Source organism: Coccinella septempunctata, chromosome 7 (assembly GCF_907165205.1).
Source record: "Coccinella septempunctata chromosome 7, icCocSept1.1, whole genome shotgun sequence".
NCBI lineage: Eukaryota > Metazoa > Arthropoda > Insecta > Coleoptera > Coccinellidae > Coccinella > Coccinella septempunctata.
In genome coordinates, this window is record NC_058195.1 from 32,041,927 (window position 1) to 32,065,603 (window position 23,677).

Here is a 23,677-nt window from a genome sequence, read left to right on the forward strand (position 1 = left end):
TTTACCTTCCCCTCTACATATATAAACAAAAATTATTCCAATTATATAACTGCTTCACCCGGAGGTCAGGTCGCCCAATGAACTTAACGGAGGTAGCAGCGCACTACGGGTTCATATATATATATATATATATATATATATATATATATATATATATATATATATATATATATATATATATATATATATATATATATATATATATATATATATATATATATATATATATATATATATATATATATATATATATATATATATATATATATATATATATATATATATATATATATATATACAAGTAGTATTGCCGTATTTTCTAATCTAATGTATATATTGGTAAGGGGTATGACGGGGAGATGTTCAGTGAAAGGCTAGATTTTACTCTCCTTTTTTTATTCTTCGTCTACGTTTCGGCCGCAGTCGCTGGCCTTCTTCAGGACTCTACAATAACATGTATATAGATAAATACAACAAAAACACACAGCAGCAGTACCCACCGAATTTTGAGAGAGAAAAGACCTCTAATAAGCATGACCTGTTGGTCTTGAAATAACTTGCAGTTGTTTGGATAATTCGATGAAATACATGCCACTCGCTCTCATTACAATCTTCACAAAAAGACAACACATTAAAATCTTAGTTCGGCTACACGTGGGCAACAAGAATATGTATAATGACAAGGCGAGAGGACCCGTCGGTGACGTAAAGAAAGTTGACATTCGTGAATCTATGACTTGTTCTCTTTTTCTTAGTGAAGTTAGGCTGTAGAATTATTTCTTCTCCGATCATGGTCTTTATTATGATGAATTAGAAAAGTGTAAATACTACTGATGTTCTTAATGTCCGATCTGGAATTAACCACATTTTCCAAATTTTTCTTTATATGAAACATTTCTAGAAAGGTTCTTTTTCTATAGTTCTTCTCTCTTTTTAAAATTTGGATGTTATTGAAATTCATCATGTGCTGGTTGTCATGACAGTGTTGAGCCAGAGCACAGCCCTTTCCAGGATGTTTGATGTCACTTTTATGTTGTGCCATTCTTTTTTTAATTTGTTGCGACGTTTGCCCTATATATGATAGATGGCACTGAGCACAAGGAACCTTATAGACTACATTAGATGTTTTCTCTACGCTGAATTTATCTTTCGTATGCGAGAACATATTGCCTATTTTAAACTCATTTTTTACCGCAATCTTTATTTTGTCACTTTTGAACAGTTTTATTATCGAGTTGGTTACTTGAGGGATGAGTGGGAACGCTACAAAAATTAATCTTCTTTCTTCTTCATCAGTGGTTGTCTCCAAAGTCTCATCCGGCATACCATTCCGGATAAGCCTGTCTCTATTGCTAGGTGTTATGTGTGCTTCTGAATTGACCCTTGTGAATTCACCTGCTTCATCAAGCAAGTCTTCTTGAGCGGCGATCTCACCTTCATGTGTTGCAATCTGTTGTGTTTCTTCTAAAGATGCCAACTCTCCAGTCCCACCCGGCATGCCATTCCGAGTGGGACTATCGTCCCTTTGCTGTGTCGTTACTCTGTCCGCCTCTACATCTGAGACCTCCCTGGACTCACCCAGCATACCATTCTGGATGAGACCTTCCTGCATGTCTGTTGTGTGTTGGTTTGGAGTACTGAAAATCAGTTTGCTTGTTAAGCATCTAGGGAAACCGTTGTTTAGCATCAGTGTGTTCAGTTTATTTAGGTTATCTTTAATAAAGGAGGTGTGTGAGATTTTGCTGATGCGATTCTTTAAGTTAAGTACTAAATTAATTTTTTGTTTTATTGGGTGATTTGATGCAAAATTGATATATCTGCCTGAACTAATCGGCTTGGTGTACCAGTTTGTTATGATTTTATTATCTGGTGTTCTTACAAGTCTTTTATCAAGAAACGGTACTGAATTATCTGATTCACTCTCAATGGTGAACTTGATATGTTCGTCATGGCTATTAAAACGTTCTAGGGTTAATTCGGCCATGTCCTCGGGAATGGCGGCCACAATGTCGTCCACATATTTTTTGATAAAAGGGAAGTTGAAAGGGAGGGTCGGTAAGATGCAGTCCAAAAGGTAGTCCATCACAATTCTTGCAATGGCGGCGCTATGCTCTGCTCCCATGGGAGAGCCAAAGGTTTGTATGTAAAACTCGTTGTTGTAAATGAAGCAATTGGAGGAAAATAAAAATCTTAACATGATAAAGTAGTCTTCTTTAGATATAGATGTTACTTGTGATATGTTGTCCCAGTTATGTTCTACCGCCCTCAAGGCAAGGTCTATTGATATATTGCTGTAAAGTGATACTACATCCAAGCTAATAATGATGTGGTATGGGGGCAGTTGAAAGTCATTGATGAATTCTACAAAGGCGAAAGAGTCTTTGACATAGTACCTGTTGTTATCATCCATGCTGTCAGAAAGGATCTGTGACGTCAGAGCGGATAATTTGGTGATGGGGGTGTTGATACTGGAAATGATTGGCCGCAGGGACAATACTGGTTTATGTACCTTCGGAAGGCCGTAAAATCTGGCTGGGACTGCATTATAATTAAACATTGTTTTACCCTGCTGCTCGCTTATGTATTCCTTTCTGATGAAGTGCTTTATCATGTCGTTAGCCTTGGTTTAGAAGGATGATGTTGGGTCCCTGCTGACTTTTCTGTAATATTTTTCATCTGACAATATCTCCAGCACTAAGGAATGGTAATGTTCCCTGTTCATCGCCACTGTTACATTCCCTTTATCGGATTGTAAGATTAACAGGTTCGACTGGTTTTTGAGGAAATTCTTGCAATAGTAATACTCCGCCTGAAAAGCATTATTAATGCTCATGTTATTGAGTAAGTAGTTGGTAACTATATTCGTGGACAATGATCTGAGGGTATTATCAGCTTCGTGACTATTAGTTTTTTTGAGTGTGATTAGTTGTTCGATGTTCGCTAGCAGTTTCTGAATAGATACTTCTTTTTTTGGAATCTCTATGCAGAATTTAGGGCCTAAAGCAAGAAAACGTTCTACTCGATTGGGAATACTGATGTCGCTAATATTTTTGAACCATTGAGGCTAGGCTCTGGCTCTGTCAAGACAATTTTGATTTAGTGATTGTATTTTCTTAAGGTTGTTACTTTTTATTGATTGTAACTTATGTCTTGAAAATGCTTGAATCTTTCTAGTATGTCAAGTGGTAGGGAGCAAGCCAGAATCTCCCACCTTCGGATCATATCCCTCTCTAAAGCTAGTGTGTTCTTTATAGTTGTTCTTATTTCGAAATTGATTATTTGATTCACAATTCTAACCTGCATCCTCTCGGCTTGCCTTACAGAATCCGAACTTGAGATTGATCCATAGAGTGAATTTATCCTGTCCCTGATGTGCCTGGGTGTCAACCCTTGTCGCCTACATTCCAAAAGAAAAATTCTCCTATTTCTAAGTGAGGCCAGTTTCAAGTTGTGATTGGCCCAAAGTTTCAGCTGTTGGCATACCCTGCTGCTGTACTGCTGTTTGATGTACGCATAAAACCCCATGCTTCTTTGTATGGTAACGTTAATCCCGTATTAGTGTAATGTATATATTGGTAAGGGGTATGACGGGGAGATGTTCAGTGAAAGGCTAGATTTTACTCTCCTTTTTTTATTCTTCGTCTACGTTTCGGCCGCAGTCGCTGGCCTTCTTCAGGACTCTACAATAACATGTACATAGATAAATACAACAAAAACACACAGCAGCAGTACCCACCGAATTTTGAGAGAGAAAAGACCTCTAATAAGCATGACCTGTTGGTCTTGAAATAACTTGCATCAGCATCAGCAAAATCTCACACACCTCCTTTATTAAAGATAACCTAAATAAACTGAACACACTGATGCTAAACAACGGTTCTCTAGATGCTTAACAAGCAAACTGATTTTTAGTACTCCAAACCAACACACAACAGACATGCAGGAAGGTCTCATCCAGAATGGTATGCTGGGTGAGTCCAGGGAGGTCTCAGATGTAGAGGCGGACAGAGTAAGGACACAGCAAAGGGACGATAGTCCCACTCGGAATGGCATGCCGGGTGGGACTGGAGAGTTGGCATCTTTAGAAGAAACACAACAGATTGCAACACATGAAGGTGAGATCGCCGCTCAAGAAGACTTGCTTGATGAAGCAGGTGCTTTGTTCTTTGATTTTTTCCAACAGGTATATTTGCTGAGATATAATATCGTTGTGTTGTTTCTTATGGAAACAGTCGTTTAAAGTGAACCAGAAGAATCGTCCTTTTTTTTCCGTTTCAGAAATATATCATACATCGCCCTCAGATTCGTTCAGATATCATGAAAAATGTAGTATGTGAATTTTAAATGATTGAGTATTAAGTAGGCTGAATCACAGAATAATATGTCTCTACGCATGGTCCAATTATTACTTTGCGTTTGAATACTAGATTCAATCCTCCATGGTTTGATCTCGGTTTAAAACATTTAGTCATTACTGGCGGCATTACGGAAATATTCGAAAATTACGAGAACGTAATCAACCGAATGTTAGGTATTTCAAACAGTTGGCAGATAAGTTAGCTGTGTTTGGTTCTTTCAAAAGCCACGTTCGAGGAAATATTTGTTTAGATATTATAAAAAATAGAGTTTGTATCTATGTTACATTTAAAATGAAGTGTATTATGTAGGCTGAATTATAGATAGAGATCAAACCATGGAGGATTGAATCAAGTATTCAATCGTAAAATAATAATTAAACCATGCCTAGAGACATATTATTCTGCGATTCAGCCTACTCAATCATTTAAAATTCACATACAAACTATATTTTTCATAATATCTGAACGAATCTGAGGGCGATGTTTGATGTATGATATATTCCTGAAACGGGAAAGAAACGTCGATTCTTTCTAGATCATTTTAAACGACTATTTCCATAAGAAAAAACACAACTTGATGTTATAGCTAGGCAAATATACCTTTCGGAAAAAATCATAGTACGCCACTGGATTGCTATGAAAAAGTGTCTGTATAATGTTTTCATTACAACATCCTAGTAGAAACAGGAACGGAGATAATGACCAAAGTTGAAATCGTCCAAATTTCAATTTTGGCCTATAAATCTAAAACAAAAGGAGATAGAGGAATGCAGTTGATGGCATTATTAATTTCTCGAAAAAAGACGACATGAATGGCACATTCATTTTTATAAATTAGAACTATTTATTCCGGACAATATTATTCAGACTTGGAAACTCACATACGATTAAAATGACCTAATTTTTTTAGCTTAATAGACTGCATATCTCAAAAACAATAATGTATGAATATAACTGTTATTTTGTTTAAATTCCTGAAAATAATATTTTACAGCTCCGTCTCCTAATGTCAAATGCCGTAGGATGCGTTGGTCTGAAGAAGAGAAACGAATAGCTTCAGAAGACTTCAAAGAATACATTATGAATAATACATTGCCATCATTCCAAAAAATGCACGAGGTCATGAATACAAATCCTGGTGTATTTCAAAGAAGTGTAGCCACTATTGAAACCTGGATCAAAAATGAAAAGCTGAAAAAATCAAGAGAGGGAATTAAATAATGGGATATCCAATATTTTGACTATATATGTATGATATCAAATTATATTTTTATTTTTTCTCTATATATGTTATTATTCTAACGTGTTTCGTATTAATAGGTATGTATTTTATATATATATTAAAAATTATTTCACCAACTCATGAATTTTCATTCACATAATTTTTTCAATAAATTTGAGTATTTTTCTTATATGTTGTATAAGTTTTCCTATATTCTCATGTGAATTGAATTGAATTCGTTGCAACATGGTAAATTAGAATTATTTTCAATTGCTCATCAACTAATATGATGAGTTTCATTTCAGTTTTGCATTTTTACCATATTTTCACACTTTTTGTAAGAATATGTAGCTATTAAATACAACTTATCAGTCGACCAAATCAATGAGCTATCCACAATTATATCATAGAGGAATTCATAATGAAATTCAAATTTATATACACTGGTCCCAATAATTACCGTTGTATCTATTTTTGAAACGGTCCTGATATGTACCGATAGACTGACGAAAACTTATGGGGACCGGTCCCAATAAGTACCGCTGCATCTAAAAACATATGGGGACCGGTCCAATAAGTACCGAAAGTCCCCATATGTACCGCTGTACATAGATATATATATCAACGTGTTTGACTTTATTTGTTGGGTGTCTAGGTTATAGTTGAAAAACGTGAAATAATTTATTCGTACAAACGTTTCGGCGCATCCGCCTTCTTCAGTGTAAAATACATCATAAACAAAATACATCAAGAAAAAAAAAAAAATATATATATATATATATATATATATATATATATATATATATATATATATATATATATATATATATATATATATATATATATATATATATATATATATATACCGAAAGTCCCCATATGTACCGCTGTACATAGATATATATATCAACGTGTTTGACTTTATTTGTTGGGTGTCTAGGTTATAGTTGAAAAACGTGAAATAATTTATTCGTACAAACGTTTCGGCGCATCCGCCTTCTTCAGTGTAAAATACATCATAAACAAAATACATCAAGAAAAAAAAAAAAAATATATATATATATATATATATATATATATATATATATATATATATATATATATTTTTTTTTTTTTTTTTTTTTTTTTTTTTTTTTTTTATAGCACCGTATTGAACGGGAGGAAATGCTGCACCCACCGGGCTTTCGCCAAAGCATGTGCAGTCGCTACGGACCTTGGAGAAACCTTCTGACCATTCTCGCCGTACCCAGCATCACCTGTTTCTGCGAACTCGATATAACACTGCGGTCCAGACAAAGTCTTTCAGTGTTTTCGGGCAGATGTTTTTCGACCAGACCATTCACTGAAATGATCAACGGGAGCACACCAACGGATTTAAGCTTATGAATCTCACGTAGTTGGTAATATATATATATATATATATATATATATATATATATATATATATATATATATATATATATATATATATATATATATATAATATATAATGGCACGATGGAAATATATATATATATATATATATATATATATATATATATATATATATATATATATATAGATTTGTTCGACCGCATATACAGACCCAAAACGGTATACTCGACCGACTTTTCAGTCCAAAAGTGACGTTGTCAGACCCGGCTCCGGGTCTGGTAACGTTCGACCATAGAATCGTTATAAGGGGGGTTAGGGGATGCTAGGGGTGAATTTTCAGGTGGGTCTGAAAAGTCGGTTATACTCGTTATTATATACAGAAAACTTCAGAGTTTGGCCAGTGCGAGGGCGCTTCGAGCGATATGAACTTGATGTATATAATCCGCATAGTTGACCGACGCATCTAGTCCGAAAATTTGGCAACGCTGCAGTTGAAGAGCTTGAGAATTTATTTTGTCATCTTTTCGATTTATACACCTCAAATGTACTATAAGAAAACTTATACGATCCCGGTATGATGAACAGTCGTCATGAGAAATATTAAATGACAATATTTTGAATTGAATTGAAGTGGTGTTATTGGATTCTTTTCGTATACGAACTATAATAGCACACGTATGGAAACTTATACAAGCCCGATTAAGTGAAGTGAGTCGACCTAATTTCAGGAGCTCTGGCACGTTTAGGATCCTATGCACAAAAATTGTATATTCACCACACCCTACTTGACCCTCTGTCGTGTTTACAAATTTACGAATTTCCTGAACATCATTGTAGTTATATTTGGTTGACTTGACAGGAGCTCTTTTCCAGAAATTTTTCAGAAGATCAATATGTCAATAATTCTGGAAAAGACCATAGTGATTTTTCAAATTTTGACATTTAAATTGACATTTTCTGGAACTCATCTATGTCTTGAAATTTTTACTTCTCGTAACTAGTAAATTATTTCGCAACTGTTGCGATAAACTAAAATTAAATACCTTCAGAGACGACTGAGACGATTTAAAAGGAATCTGCGAGGAACGTTTGACTATTGACGGCATAGGGTGGAGTAGGGTAAAGTTAAAATTAATTTTTTTTTGGCGAAGATCCTGAATTCATCGGACGTTTATAGTTTTGCTGACGTGTGATAATCTAGTTTGCTTACGAAAAGAATTCGATAACACCACGCAGATTCTATTCAAAATATGGTGATAACTTTTTCTTTCAAGGTGTTCCAGACATAAAAATCCAAAAGCGTAAGGTCGGGGCTTCTTGTTGGCCATCTTACCGGACTGTACCTTCCAATCCATTGCACCCCAAAATATTGATTTATTTAGTCCCGTACATTCCGGCTATTATGAGCTGGGCAGCCATTCATTTGAAACCAGACATTTTCTCCAATATGTCTGTCAAGATGCTTTGGATCAATCGGATCGGGAAATGTTACTCGTCCGAAAAGTCCACCTCTCATGACTGCCAACCACACGTTGACCCTCAACCCATGTATGGAAAAGAGAAAACTCCCATGCGACCATGGTTTCTCATTTTCAACATGAGTAGTTGAGGGTCAATGTAAGATGGCCACAAAGAGGCACCGACCTTACGCCTTTGGATTTTTATGTCTGGAACACCTTGAAAGAAAAAGTTTATTAAATTAGCGTTCAGACTCGAGAGGTCCTGATCGAAAGAATAACATTGTGTTATATGCTGAAATGCGTCAGAAACTTCGCAGGGTTGCAGATTCACTATAAAAACGATGTATAAAATGTATTGAACAAGGCGGTGGACATTTCGAGCAATTATTACGAGTATAAGTACTAGTAGTAATTTGTTTTCTTTACATGTTTTCATAAAATCTATATCATTAAAATTTAGTTTATGCATTTGGGTTATTTGATTTTGCAGATAAATTCATGATTTCCATGTGAATAATTTTAATATTCAATCATTCAATCAAATTAAGGTTTGGAATGTGTCCAGTTTTTCGTTGTTATCTTGTTAGCCATTATATTCATATGTTAACACTTTCTCCTTAACCGTATATTTCACAAATGGAACCGTCTCCCTGAATGCGTAGTGCGATCGACCTCGGTAAACGGTTTCAAAAACAGTTATGACAGGTAGAAGTCCTCTCTGTGAGGAACTGTGGTGTTATATCTAATTTTTTTTTCTTTTTTGTATATGATATTTCATTTTTGTATTTTTCGCTTTCATTTTCGTTTATCCACACAGTTTATGTATGCATGTATGTAATCTATAACCTTCGAGTTTATAGGCTTGTCCTTTACTGGAAAAAATTATGTAATAAATAAATATAATGGAAGAAGACTAGCAGCAAGAATAAAAGCTTATATGTCATTCGGAAGCAATCTAAATGGGGTATTTTTTGTTGAAAAGAAAACATATCCATAATTAATAATTTTTCATTGACAAAACCATTGGAAAAATAGGCTTAATTTTGTTCTCTTCAGAATCGTGATATTCATCCCATCCCCTTACCAGACCCGCAATAACAAATTTTATCGTACACACGAATTCTCATCATGTAGCAGATTTATTGCTATTTCCAGATATGTGGTCAAATTTAATTAGGCTACGAGATAACTGTAGTGTGATTGATACTATTAGAAAAACTGGTAATATTTCGTGAAATCAAAAAATGTTATATTAAAGAATGACCGATAACATTTCGATTATGTGTTATATGACATTTTTCGTTCCAAATCGCTTGTATTATCTCATCATGAAGTTTGGCCCTTTTAACAGTGGACACGCTGTATAAACCAATAATCAATTAGATTTCAACCTTGACAATCGAAAATTAAATTTTCAACAGTATTCAATTGCAAAGCGCAGTATACAAGAGTTTCCTCTCCACATGCAGTATGTAGAATGTTTAGAACTTGGAGATAATATTCAACCTTGAATTTTTCAAATTTTATGGCTAATCACAAACCTTTTTTGTATATGAGAATCTGCAGTTCATTGAAGATCATGCGTTTAATACTCCAGAGATCGAATAGTATCATCGTGTGAAACCATAAGAAATACTACCGGGATATTCGAAAGAATACGAAGCTCTACGAGACAGAGAGTTGATGCATATATTTTAGCGAGAGGTAGTCATTTTGAACATTTATTATAGTTTTGCGTTATTGTATCTAAAATAAAATGAAGAGTACTGTTGTCAATTATGCTCATTAATCGAAAGAAATTTCAATTTGTTAAATTAAAATATTACGGATATAATTTTCTTCCGGAAATTAGTAATTTAACCTTCAGAAAGATTCATAGAACATCTTTATCTCCCGTCATAGACATACAATATCTCAGAATATTCATTCTTTGAAACACTTTTACGACGAAATGGAATGAACAGTAATCAGAACTGATTGCAAGTTTATATTTCTTCCGAGAAAGTATCGAATGTTTCGAAACTTTGCAGGCGATTTTTTCTCCCGAATCGAATAGGAATCCACAAGAGAATTTTGTTTTTTGAATATCTATCCCACGAAAACAATTTTTGAAGGATAATCATAGAGGGTTGTTATGTTCAACACTTAATAATGAAATTATGAGATCTAAAAAATTGTGTGAGTAATAATATATACTTAGTGCTTCATATTATGTATAGTTTTATGACTCAGTGCTTTTTAGAACCCGTAAAAAAATCAACTACTATAAACTCGTCATCGCCTTCCAAAGGCTGTATCTTGGAGGTCCATTTCGAAAAAAATTCATAGGAACTACCCCTGCTTATTTTCATCGAGGAATCATATCCCTTAGTCCTTTGCATTTGTATAATATTAACTTTCCACAAAATATTTCTCCTGGCATGCCACAGGGCATAAAAATCGGAGAAACACATTTTCAAAGTAAGGAATGGCCTGGACAATACCTATCCAATTAAATGAATTGGTCCAGGAGGCCCAACTGGGAACCATGACCTTATAGATTACCAGATCTGAACCTTCTATACAATTCTTTGTGGGTAAAATTGAAGGAGGTTTATGAGGAGGATATCCAGACGACGAGAAACCAATTGAATGATGAATTTTTGTGATCTATTAGGAAACAATGGCAAAATGGTTCGGAAGGCTATATCCCACAAACGGTTCTCATTTCGCAAAACTTTCAAAATAATATTGACGGAATTTGAACGTCAGTAATCAATTTTTTCATTTTTGTTTGTGTTATTTCATTTCAGTGTTTCGCATCAATGAATGATTGTACCTATCGAGGAAAGCTTTTACGATTATTCTGGTCGTTTTAAAGCTTGTTATGGAATATTTCACATCTCATACCTATTCATTGACGCGATATTTATAGGAATTAATTAGATTTTGCTTCTATTTTTTATTTCAATTTGGAAAATACATTAGAGGAGGAATTCTGGGCTTGGCATGGACTTCTTGGAAAGTGAAACAATTATTTTCAATTCGACATACAGGATGATATGATAAAACTGAACACATTGAATTAGGTGTGATGAGTCTAGCTCTGGAATATTAAAACAATTCATATTTCGCTCTCTAGATCTCAATTTTTTTCAACAGTGTTGTAATAAATTTTGTTGATTTTTGTCTCATTTTTATGATAGTTGGAGTACTTGCACGAATTTCAGGAACCCCCTTGTAGATTTCAGAAGGAAGCTAAAAATTAATTTTTCATATTTTATTACAATCATTTTATGTATACAGGCCTCTCAAGGTTATGTTATTAATGGATCAAAATTTGTGAAATCTGTTAAAAAGGAATTTGCTTCATGAGAATATTGAGAAAATACTTCTTTCCCAACAAACTCACACATATATGAATTTCTACCGTAACACCTACTTTTTCGCGTCATTTTATACATCGAAATTGTCGGCTCCAGTCCCGTCAAACTGGCAACAGCGCTGGGATCGTGAACGTTGGCCATATTTACCGCTGGAGTATATGTGGGATTGTAAAGTTGGTGCAATGTCTCGGGTTTGGAAAATAATATCGATTATGCTAGTTTTTCAAATGAGGGAATTCTTTTCCCCTCTAAGTGTGCCTAAGGAGTTATAATTCTCATTAACGTTATTTCATCATATATACTCGAAGAAAACATTCGGATCATGTGGGTCTCAGGTCGCCTTAGAAACGTATCGGGACTGGAAACGTCTATTGGACAAATATATATATATATATATATATATATATATATATATATATATATATATATATATATATATATATATATATATTTCCATCGTGCCATTGCCGAAGAAACCGGATTGGTTAAAAGATCAAAAAAGCCATATGAGTATCGTCCGAGCACAGTTTTGGAAAACGGCGCATATAAACTTTATTGGGATATGGTCATAACAACGGACAAACCAATACCGCATAATAGGCCCGATATAGTGCTTTTCGACAAGGGGCAAAGATCTGCCAAAATCATGGATGTCACGGTTCCAGCTGATGATAATATATCCAAAGCATTCACGGAGAAGCTTACGAAGTATCAAGACCTTGCCTTCGAATTGAAGAACACTTACGCTCTCAGGTCGGTGGTGATTCTCCCACTCATAATTTCCACCAATGGACTGGTCGAGGCACACTTGGAGGAGTACACTGTCATGCTGGGTCTACAAAAAGAATTAATAAGTACTGCACAGAAACAGGTTATTCTTGCAACCACAAGGATAGTGCGAAAGTTCCTTACCACCTCCTGAGTCCACCTTGTCCGAAAAGCGGACCGGTGTACTCGGTGAACCAACCCCATTGTGGTGAAGAAAAAAAAAAAAAAAAATATATATATATATATATATATATATATATATATATATATATATATATATATATCGCGGGGTTCCTACGTTCTCTGACGCATCCCGCATTTCGACCGCCATGTCTTTCTATCCTTCCATTCTTCCTCTGTTATCGCCTGGTCCCTCATAGTCTCTCTAATCCCATCCATCCAGGTCCTTCCTGGTCTTCCCTTTTTCCGCCTGTTCTGTGGTTTATGTGGTTTATACTCCTCTGCCAACTTCGGCCATCTTTCCGGAGACATTCTTTTTACATGGCCATACCACAACAATTGCCTCGATTCAATTCTGTCAGCGCTTGTGAACACCCTCGTTGTTCGCCTTCTAATTACTTCATTGGAAACGTGTTCCATCCTTGATAACCCGCAGGCTCTCCGCAGGAAGTCCATTTCAACCACTTCAACTCTTTGCCTGTCCTCCCTCGAGAACTGCCAACACTCACTGCCATATGTTAAAATTAGTTCCACAATAGTCCTGTAGATTGTCATTTTAGTATCCAATTTGATCTTATTCGACCACAGAAGAGAGTTAAGTAAACGAATAGCCTTCTTTCCCTGTTGTGTCCTATAAAGGACGTCTTGTTTTGTGGTACCTTCCTCTGAAATGATAGTTCCTTGATATTTGAACTCCTTACACCTTTTTAATTCCCGAATCTTCAGTTCTGTGTCCTCTGGTTCGTTTCCTACTTTCAGATACTCAGTCTTTCCCATGTTTACACTCAACCCCCATTCATGATACTCTTCCAGCAGCTTTCTTAACATATAGTCTGCGTTCATCTCCAGCCATAATTACTTGGTCATCAGCAAATAACAGTGTCGTCAAACAGTGTTGAGACATTTGTATTCCCATTCCTGATGTTTTCCTTCTCCAATGGCTAAGTGTTTCTTGTAGGTAAATTTTGAACAACGTTGGGGAAAGACTGCATCCCTGTCTCAATCCTTTTGTTGTCGAAAAAGGGTTTGAGGTGGTATTTCCCACTTTAACGGCGCTCTTAGCGTCCACATACAGGTTCCATATGGCCTTCACATACACACCACTCAGGCCAATTCTCGTCAGGGATTCAAAAAGTCTTTTCAAGGGGACCGTGTCATATGCTTTCTCCAAGTCAACGAACACCAAGTGTGTGGACAGATTTCTGGACTTCCTTTTTTCTATTACTTGCTGGAGAACGAAAACATTATCAGTGCAAGACCTTCCTACTCGAAAGCCGCCTTCTTCCTCTATTTCCACGATACTTTCCTTTTTTCTTCGTTTCAGTACTCGGCCGTACAATCTCGCCATCGAGCTCATAACGCTTATTCCTCTGTAGTTCTTACACATACTTTTTTCTCCCTTCTTATAGATCGAGCTAATATACGCCAAATTCCAATCCTCAGGAACCTTGTCACCTTTCAGGCACCTATTGAACAACCCAGTTATGGTCTCCAACAATATGTCCGGTCCATATTTTACTAGCTCAATCGGGATGTTTCTGGGACCTGCAGCCTTCCCATTTTTCGACCTCCGCAATGCTTCCCTTACTTCCTCCACTGTTATTTCCTCTACTGACGAAACTGTACTCGGCTCGACCCTGACGTTTTTTAACTCAAACTCTTTTCGTTTTTCGGTGAGTAACGTCCTATAGTATTTCTCCCATTCTTCCATATTTATTATACTCATTCCAGCACTTTCCTTGTTTTCTCTTCTCAGGTTCTTAATTGCTTTCCACGCCTCTGCTACTCTTGTTCCTCCCATGCATCTTTCTATCTCTTCGCATTTTTTCTCCCATAATTCGTTCTTACTCTGTATAACTACTTTTTTTACTTCTCTGTTACACAGCGCATATATTCTTCTATCATCTACATTGTTCGTGCCTAACCATTTCTCGTATGCTCTCTTCTTTTTTTCAACCAATTGTTCTACTTCTCTTGACCACCATTCCGAATTTCATGAATGTCTTTGCTCTTGATGCCCTAGAGACTCTTCTGCCGCCTCATGAATGCTGCGTTTAATTTCGTTGTACAAATTTTCCGCATCCATACTACTCATGTTAAGTGTCTCTAATTTGGTGGCTACACGTATTTTATATAGGAACTTCACAGAGTCTTGTTGCATGCTTAGCAAGTTGTATTTGCGGTTATCCATTCTCTGTTCTTCTTTTCCTTCGGACTGCAACGCGCTGTTCGTTTGTCTATAATTCACAGCAACCTTAGCCACAACCATATGGTGATCGGACCCACATTCCGCACTTCGGTACACCCTCACGTCCATGGTCTTGAGTGTCGAGTTCTGTTTTTGGATTACATAATCAATTATAGAGCGTATTCCTCTAGTGGCCTGTATCCAGGTGAATCTATGGATGTCTATGGGCAAAATATCCATTCATTATTTTTAAGGATGAACTTTGACAGAAGCTTATCAGGCGCTGTCCATTATCGTTCAAAGCGGTTTCGCCGTATTGTCCTACCACAGGGTCGTTACTTTTCTGTCCCGTTCGACCATTCAGGTCTCCTAGTATGAATATCTCTTTATTGTCTTCGATGTCAGATATGGTGTTGTAGAAGTGGTTGTAGAAGTGGTCCTTTGTTGCCCTATCTGAGTCCTCACTGGGAGCATACACGCCTATTATAACAATTTTTCTACCGTTTTTAAATATCTCCAGTTTTATTATCTGCTCATCGACTTCTTCCCAGCTTCTTATATTCTTCCTCAGCTTTTTGTGTACTGCTATGGACACCCCTCTTTTTGCTCTTGCATCTTTCGGGACTCCGCTATAAATATGGATATATTCTCCTATAATCTCATTTCCTCTCCCTTTTTTCTTCACTTCGTTGAGTAGGTACACAGATGTCAACATCCATTTTCTGTATTTCCTGGAATACTTCTTCTTGTTTAGTTCTAAGTCCTTGTATATTCCAAGTAGCCAGTTTCATAATCCTTTTTCGTAGCCGTTGTCGATACCTGTTTGATCCATCCATTTTCCGAGGCGATTTGTCGAAACTTTTAGCACTTCTTGAAATACTACTTAAATATTTTGAAAGATGGAAAATTGAACTCAACGAAAGCAAGACAGAAAACAGAACAGATCGTGTTTAGCAGAAGGGTCAACGACAAAATCATCAACCCCCCACTTAAAATCAACAATCACACAATCACCCTCAAAAACTCCGTTAGATACCTAGGTATCGAGCTGGATAGCAGGCTGAACTTTCATAGCCACATCCAAAAATCGCTTAACAAAGCATACACAGCGAAGAAAAACCTCTACCCCCTGCTCAATAAAAACAGCAAATTAAATCAAAAGAATAAAAAACTCCTCTACACATCCCTAATCAGACCCCTAGTCACGTACGCCGCCCCAGCATTTTGTCATCTCCGGCCGTTTCCCCTCAGGCCCATTCAAAATTTCCAGAACAAAATGCTTCGTCTCATCTCGAACAGGCACAGCTACACGAGAATTTCTGACCTCCACGAAATTACAGATCTCCCAACAATCAGAGACCATTTCGATCGGATATCAAATAATTTCTACGAATTCCATTGTCGTTCGAGCGATCTCGTAAAAAATATAACAAAAATTAGAGTCAATAATATTGATCCCAACAGCCCACACCCCATACCCATCTTCCTCAAACCCCACCTCCCAGCCCAATCACCTCCCCCAACCCCCTCCTGAAAATATTTCTTCAATAATATCTTTTGGAATTACAGAACAACAGCAGTACCATTGGCAACGAAACTAGAACGACGGTACCGCCATGACAGACGGCGCGCGCTGACCACTCCCCCAGCGAAACCGAACCAACCACAAGTTATCAGACCGACAGCTGGATTGCGAGGGATCACTGAGGGAGGGGTCAAGCGCGCCTAGCCAATGGCGGCCGGGCGGACAAGGATCGCTGAACCAATATTAAAATTTTCAAATATGAATTGTAAATAATGTATATACTGTATATAATGTAAATAATTGTACATAGCCTCCATTGACCAAAACAGGTTTTTTTCTCTTTTTATTTTTCCTGTGCGTCCAAACAAAATGTAGCATATCACGGTATAAAATGAAATTACAAATTATTTATAGCTTTTAGACATGCTGAACCACATACGTGGATAATACTTAAAAGTAGGAATCATGTCTATGAACCTAATATTATAAATGTAATGTATGCATACTTGTAACAAAAAGGCACAATAAACGTTTTAAATTGAATTGAATTGAATTGGGTGACCGCTTGAGAACACCGCGTGCTGTAAGCTTTTTTTTTGCTTTCCGCACTCGGTCAGGTTGAAAATATTACAATTAAAAAGGTTCAAACATTTCTTCATTGACCGTTCACATCATAAAATTATATGAATGTATATAAACATGCAGTTTTATAAAGAAACATAATTTTCTTATTTTTCAAAAATTAGCGAAGGTATGAACGGAAAACTTCCTAGGAAGTAGTATCTCACCTAATTCAATCCAAATCGACGATAAAAACCATAGGTCATGCTACATATAAGAAACTCGTTCGGACTCTGAAAATTCCACATATAGTAATAATAATAATAATAATAATAAACGTCTTTTATTCACGTTTTCAATATAACACAGGCGAAGTTTAGCCTAAGGCTATTCTTACACTTAACCTGTGTCATACAAACATACAAATATTACAGCGCTCTACAATCTACATGAGAGATACCATTATTATTATTATTATTATTATTGCTGTAACTCGATGACGAGTATAAAACGTTACACAGAAGGATTACATTTTATTATATGATAGAAGATAGAGTTGAAACTCCCACACAGATCCTATCTTCGGTGGGTCCTTCGATGATTGAAAAGACCTATTCTCGAGGTGATCACTCTGCCACATTCAGGACATTCAAAATTTCCTTGCGCTGATGGATTTCGACGTCTGGCCGATTCCGCGCTGTAGCTATTCACAACACGTCTCCATTGCGATCTATCCTGTGCCAGAGCCTCCCAGTCGTTCTGTACATTTAAGAGTCTAAGTTTCTCATGAAGAGAGTCTTTATATCTCTTTAGCTGCCCGCCTTGACTTCTCTGCCCGCACACCAGCTCTCCGTACAAGACGCATTTAAGAAGTCTATTTTCGGGCATACGCTGGACGTGCCCGGCCCATCTGAGTTGCGCTCGGCCAACTAAAACATCAATGCTCTGGCTGTTAGTTCTTTCGAGAACAGCTTTATTGGATATTTTATGAAACCATTTGATGTGCGCTATCTGCCTCAGGTGCCTTTGTTGTAGTTGATTTAATGTTTTCAGATGTCGCCATTAACAGAACCATGACAAACTTGAGAAATGTCGGATCTTTCGATAAGAAAACTAAACACAGAGAAAAAAGTGTAGTAGAAGATGAGAACAACGAAATTACAGTTCTTGCATATTTTCGTGTGAATCCTCAAAATTCTCTCAAAGATGCCGAGATTGATCTGGGATTATCTCAATCGAGTGTTTGGAGAATATTAAAAAAACATAAAATGCACCCATATAAATTCAATAGGGTACAGCATTTGAAGGAAACTGATTTCGTCAGGAGAACAGAGTTTTGCGAAGCTATGATGATTCGATTTCAAGAGAATGAAAACTTTTTGGACTGTATAATTTGGACAGATGAATCTAAATTCACAAAGAATGGTTCTTTCATAGGCATAACAGTCATTATTGGGATGAAGAGAACAACCACCACTTCAGACAATGGAACTTTCAAGAGACCCGGAGTTTCAATGTTTTTTGCGCCATCAGAAATAATGCAATTCTCGATGTTCACATTTATGATGGGACTTTAACTGGTAAGATAGAACACTACACATGTTTGCATTATTTAAAGAATGTTCTCCCTTAGGAGATAGATATTCTGACATATTGACTCAAATAATTGAGCCGCTAGTACAGAACCATAATGACTTATGGTATCAACAAGATGGCGCGCCTCCACACAATTCACTGAATGTGTCAAATATCCTCTACAGGCTATTTGAAGATCGATGGTTGGCGAACAATGGTCCACATCTTTGGCCACCACGTTCTCTCGATTTTACTCCTTTAGACTATTATGTTTGGGGTAGGATAAAAAATATTGTCTACTCAACTCCCCTGACTGATAAAGAGGACTGCATAGAACGAGTCAGAAATGCGTTCAGGTTTGTTTAGATTTTTAGATTCATAGTTTTGAAACTCAATTTGGTTTTTAAACACTTTTGCAGATCTCTTCCTCCCGATGAAATAAGAAGAGCGACGCACGAAGCATTCCTGAGACGTATAAATAAATGTCTAGAAATTAACGGTCGAAACTTTGAGCATCTTCTCTAGTTATAACTGCGAGTGTTTGCCATGGTTCTCCTAATAGTAACTTGAAGTCGGTTTCAAGAAGGGGTGAAAAATCTACAGCAGGGTTCAAATAACAGTTCCTGAAAATTTCATCTTTTTGGCGTGAAGGGAAAAGAAATAGCTGAAAATTCAAGACGAAAAACAGTTTTTTGTGAATAACTCAGAAAATATCCATTTTAGGGCAAGGGTGTGATGCATACACTCACATTATTTTTTAACGTAGATTCAATATCTGCCATAAAAAAATGGGGTTCTAATTTGAAAAAATTGATTTTTCACAATTTTGTCATCCCTAACTTTGAAAGCGATTTTTTCACCCCCTGTATCATAAATCGCGATTTCGATTTTAAAAGTGGATCCATCAATCTTACATCTTGAAAAATCCCAAAAATGAAAATTTTCCATCCAAAAACCTCGAAGTTATTCTTGTTTCAGCGGAGCTCTATTTTTGATTTTTTTTTCGAATTTTCCCGCTCAGAGAGAATTTTCCAACCAAAACTGAAAAATGTTACATCAAAATAACTTGAAATTTTCTAAGAAATCTATTTCTGCAATAAAAAAATGGTGTTCTAATTTGAAAAAAGGAAGTTGACGTCATTTCCGGAAAAACCGGACGTGCTCATGCCTTGAAAATATTTTAGATTTCATCAGCATCGTGAAATACTTATAAGTGCTTAATTTCATGAAAATACGTTCAATATTTTCCCGTATAAATATGGGTGAGGTTCCTCGTGAAAGACCCTGTATAAGATGTACATATGCGCGGGTTAACGGCGTGAGTAGAATTCGCTCACTTAATATAGACGATGTTAATACCAACGGTTAAACGGCGAGATTAGAAGTCACTCAATATAGGCGATGTGAATACCCACGGATAAACGGTTGGAGTGGATTTCACTCACTTAATGTAGAAGATCTAAATACGCGAATGTAAAAGGCGTGAGTACAATTCGCTCACTTAATAAAAAAGATGTGAAAACGCGCAGGTAAACGGCGAGAATAGAATTCACTTACTGTATATGGACGATGTTATTACCAGCGGTTGAACGGGGAGATTAGAATTCACTCAATACAGGCAATGTAAATACCCACGGATAAAGGTTGGAAGTAGAATTCACTCACTTAATATATAAGATGTACATATGCGCGGGTTAACGGCGCCGGCGTGAGTAGAATTCGCTCATATAGACGATCTAAATACGCGCGAGTAAACGATTTGAGTAGAGTTCACTAACTCAATATAGACGATGTTAATACTGTAACGTTTTCTTCGCTTGATTAAAACGTCCAACTTATTACAATTATTTATTTACACTTAATACACTTATAACTCACAAACTAACTATTACACAACTATTTATTTCCACTCGTATTTATTTGCACTAGTCGCTTGCACTGTGAACTATAAATGTACTTGTACTTGCCTACCTGCTCCTCCGCTGGGCTTATATAGGCGCCGGAAACATTCAGGTACCTTCGCGGTTATTCTAGACTAGAAGCTCTCGACCGCTCTGGTTCTCGAAAGGTCAGACCGCAAGGGCCGGACTGGTTGCACTGTCCCCTCCTTAAGCCTGTTCTGTCCCAGAACAGATTTAGTGAATTCCTCCGAGGACCGTGGCGAAACTTGCACTCATCACCATTCCTACAGTAGCCATTCTGATGGAAGTAGCACTCCACAGTTTTTCCAGGCTTCTGGCCTGCTTTGGGTTGAAACTGCACACCAGGATCCGTATACCAGTCCCCTGAAATACCACCTCCAGCATGCTTCGCACAACTCGCCAATTCAGCTGGTCCAATCCACAACCGAGCTTGGGAACAGCTAATTTCCTAACCCCAAAGCGTTGAAGGTCTTCTTTCAAGCTATGCCGTCCATAGATTCTGATAGGTTGGCTTCTGATAGGAATGTTGCTTTGTGACTAGGTGATAAATGAACCGACCTTCAGCCTTCAATTTCAAAACTTTTCCGATTCTTGGCTGCTGTCGCAATAGTTGTTCCTGACGTCCAAATTTATTTCTGAATACTCTTGCTATTCCTTTGCTCATACGAAGGTCCTCCGCTACGCAATGAGCGAGAGAGTATTCCTTAGACACGGTAAAGAGATCTTGATGTACTTCCTGTGTAACGCCGAACCGTGCAACGCGTGTCTCACCATAACAATCCATAAACTTCTGGTAATCGCTGCTACCTTGCATCGGGGCTTCCACAAGACGTACTTCTTCTTTGTCCTGCGCGTACGGGGCTAATCGGTTGAAATGGACAACCTTTGGTTTTCCTCTGGGGAGCTTCCTTATCCGGTAAACTACATCATTTATCCTCTTGATTATTTCATACGGTCCCTCCCACTATCTCTGCAGCTTTGGTGAAAAACCTTTCCTCCTTTGTGGATTATGTAGCCACACCAGGTCTCCAGTGGTGAATCCACCTTCAATAGCCTTGATGTCGTAGCGCATTTTCATTCGGTCACTTGCTTGCTGCATTTGATTGCGTACCTTGTCATGAATGTAATACAGCTTGTTCCTTAATTTACTAACGTAGTCCTCCCCAGCTACGTCTTCTCCAGGCTTACATCCAAACTTTAAGTCGCAAGGCAACCTTATTTCTCGGCCGAACATTATACTGGATGGAGTTTCCTTGGTAGATTCTTGAACCGAAGATCTATATGCCATGGTGAATAGATGTAAATATTCATCCCAGTCCCGCTGGTGATCGGAAACTACTTTGGCTAGATGTTTTCCCATGATCCGATTCATTCGTTCGACCATGCCGTCTGATTGTGGATGAAGAGGTGTAGTCCTTGTTTTGTGAATTCCCAATTTGCTGCATACTTCTTGGAATAACTTCGATTCAAAATTTCGGCCTTGATCACAATGCAGCTCCAGAGGTATTCCAAATCTGCAGAATAATTCTCTGACCAATTTATCAGCTACCGTACTTGCCTCTTGATTAGGAATACCGTAGGCTTCCACCCATTTCGTGAAATAGTCCATCGCTACCAAAATGTACTTGTTTCCATGGTCTGTTTCGGGAAAGGGGCCAGCGATGTCGATAGCTACTCGTTCCATGGGAGATCTGACGTTATATTGCTTCATTGGTGCTTTTCATCTACCATAAGGTCCGTTAGCAGCAGCGCAAACCTTGCATCTTCTACACCAATCTTTAACGTCCCTCTTACAATTTGGCCAATAGAATCGCTGCCTGACTTTTTCCAATGTCTTGGTTATCCCGAAATGTCCACCTGAAGTTCCGTTATGTAGTCTGGTCAGAATGTCTGTCACACGGCTCTTCGGCACAATCAACTGAAGTCTCTGCTCAGTTCCATCTTCATTTTCCCAACAACGTTTCAGAAGACCTCCATCAATCTTCAGCGTTTCCCATTGTGCCCAATACGACTTTACATTCTGGCTCAGTCTGGATACTTCTTCCCAAGTAGGTCGTCTACAGCTCTTCTTCCAACTCAGGATTACTTTCAAGTCGTTATCTTCCTCTTGTGCTCTTTGAATTTCTTCAGGTAGCCAGTCGTCTTCGATTACGGTGGTCCGCCTTAAATCGATCTTTTCTTCCAGGCGCGAACAATGGCTGGAATTCTGGGGACCCTCAATGGTTTTGGTTGAGCCATTGTCTACCACAGCGACTCCTTTTATTTTCCCAGCTGTAGCCCTTTCAAATTCTGGACGATTTTGCTTGAAATGCCTGCTTTTGTTGCAGTTCCAGCACACAGCATCCTTTTTCCTGGCGAGCAATATTCTGCGGACTTTTTCTCTGACAATCTCCTCAACAGATCGATCTGTTTCTTGCTCTTGTCTAATACGAAGGTGTCCCCTATGCGACGCTTGCTTCGCTGCTTCGATTTCCAAGGCCTGGGCTAAGGCATCATCTACGGTTCTAGGGCGTGCTAGTCTCAGGGCTTGTTGTATTTCACAATCCTTTATCCCATCCACGAATGTCTGGATTGATAGCTGTTCCAGGAAGCTATCTGGAGCAGATGGATAAGCCAGCCTGACTAATCTCGCCACATCAGCTTCAAACTCCTGGAGATTTTCCCCTGTTTTCTGCACTCGGTTCTTTATTTGTGCATGGTATACTTGTTGTAAATGAGCATCACCATATCTCATCTGAAGTTTCGATGTAAGAACTTCGTAACAGGCTTGTTGACTCTCCGGGATCGTCTGCAGAATGTTGAGTGCCTCTCCTCGTAGAGCGATAATTAATGCCGTGGCTTTTTCGTTGTCGTTCCAATTGTTCGCCAGCACAGCAGCTTCAAACTGTTTTTGATATGTCGACCAGGGTATTTTTCCATCAAGAGTTGGAGGCTTGATCTTCATTCTACTACCTTCGCCGTCATTTTCCGCTTTCGCTGTGCTGTAGGGTGATGAAGCCCGAACATCTGTTCTGTTTGGCATTCTTTTCAAGGAATCTATCAATTTGGCATGATGTTCAATTAATCCTGCCATTTCTTCAAATTTTCCATTAACTTCATCATAAACTTTGTCAAACTTTTTATCAACTTCGCCAAATTTTTCGTTCACTATATCAAACTTTTTGTCTACTTTATCAAAT

At 37.5% G+C, this 23,677-nt stretch overlaps 2 protein-coding genes across 2 annotated transcripts; both read right to left on the reverse strand.

Moving 5' to 3' along the window:
* Positions 1-960: 960 nt before the first annotated feature.
* On the reverse strand, positions 961-2,611 carry LOC123317827. Its single transcript, XM_044904438.1, has 3 exons — positions 2,394-2,611; positions 1,244-1,637; positions 961-1,071 (listed from the first exon to the last, which is right to left on the reverse strand). The coding sequence occupies exons 1-3, from the start codon at positions 2,609-2,611 to the stop codon at positions 961-963; spliced, it is 723 nt and encodes a 240-aa protein (XP_044760373.1).
* Positions 2,612-15,126: 12,515 nt separating this feature from the next.
* On the reverse strand, positions 15,127-15,630 carry LOC123317828 (craniofacial development protein 2-like). Its single transcript, XM_044904440.1, has one exon. It carries the CDS (start codon positions 15,628-15,630, stop codon positions 15,127-15,129), a length of 504 nt encoding a protein of 167 aa, XP_044760375.1.
* Between the last annotated feature and the right edge of the window lie 8,047 nt (positions 15,631-23,677).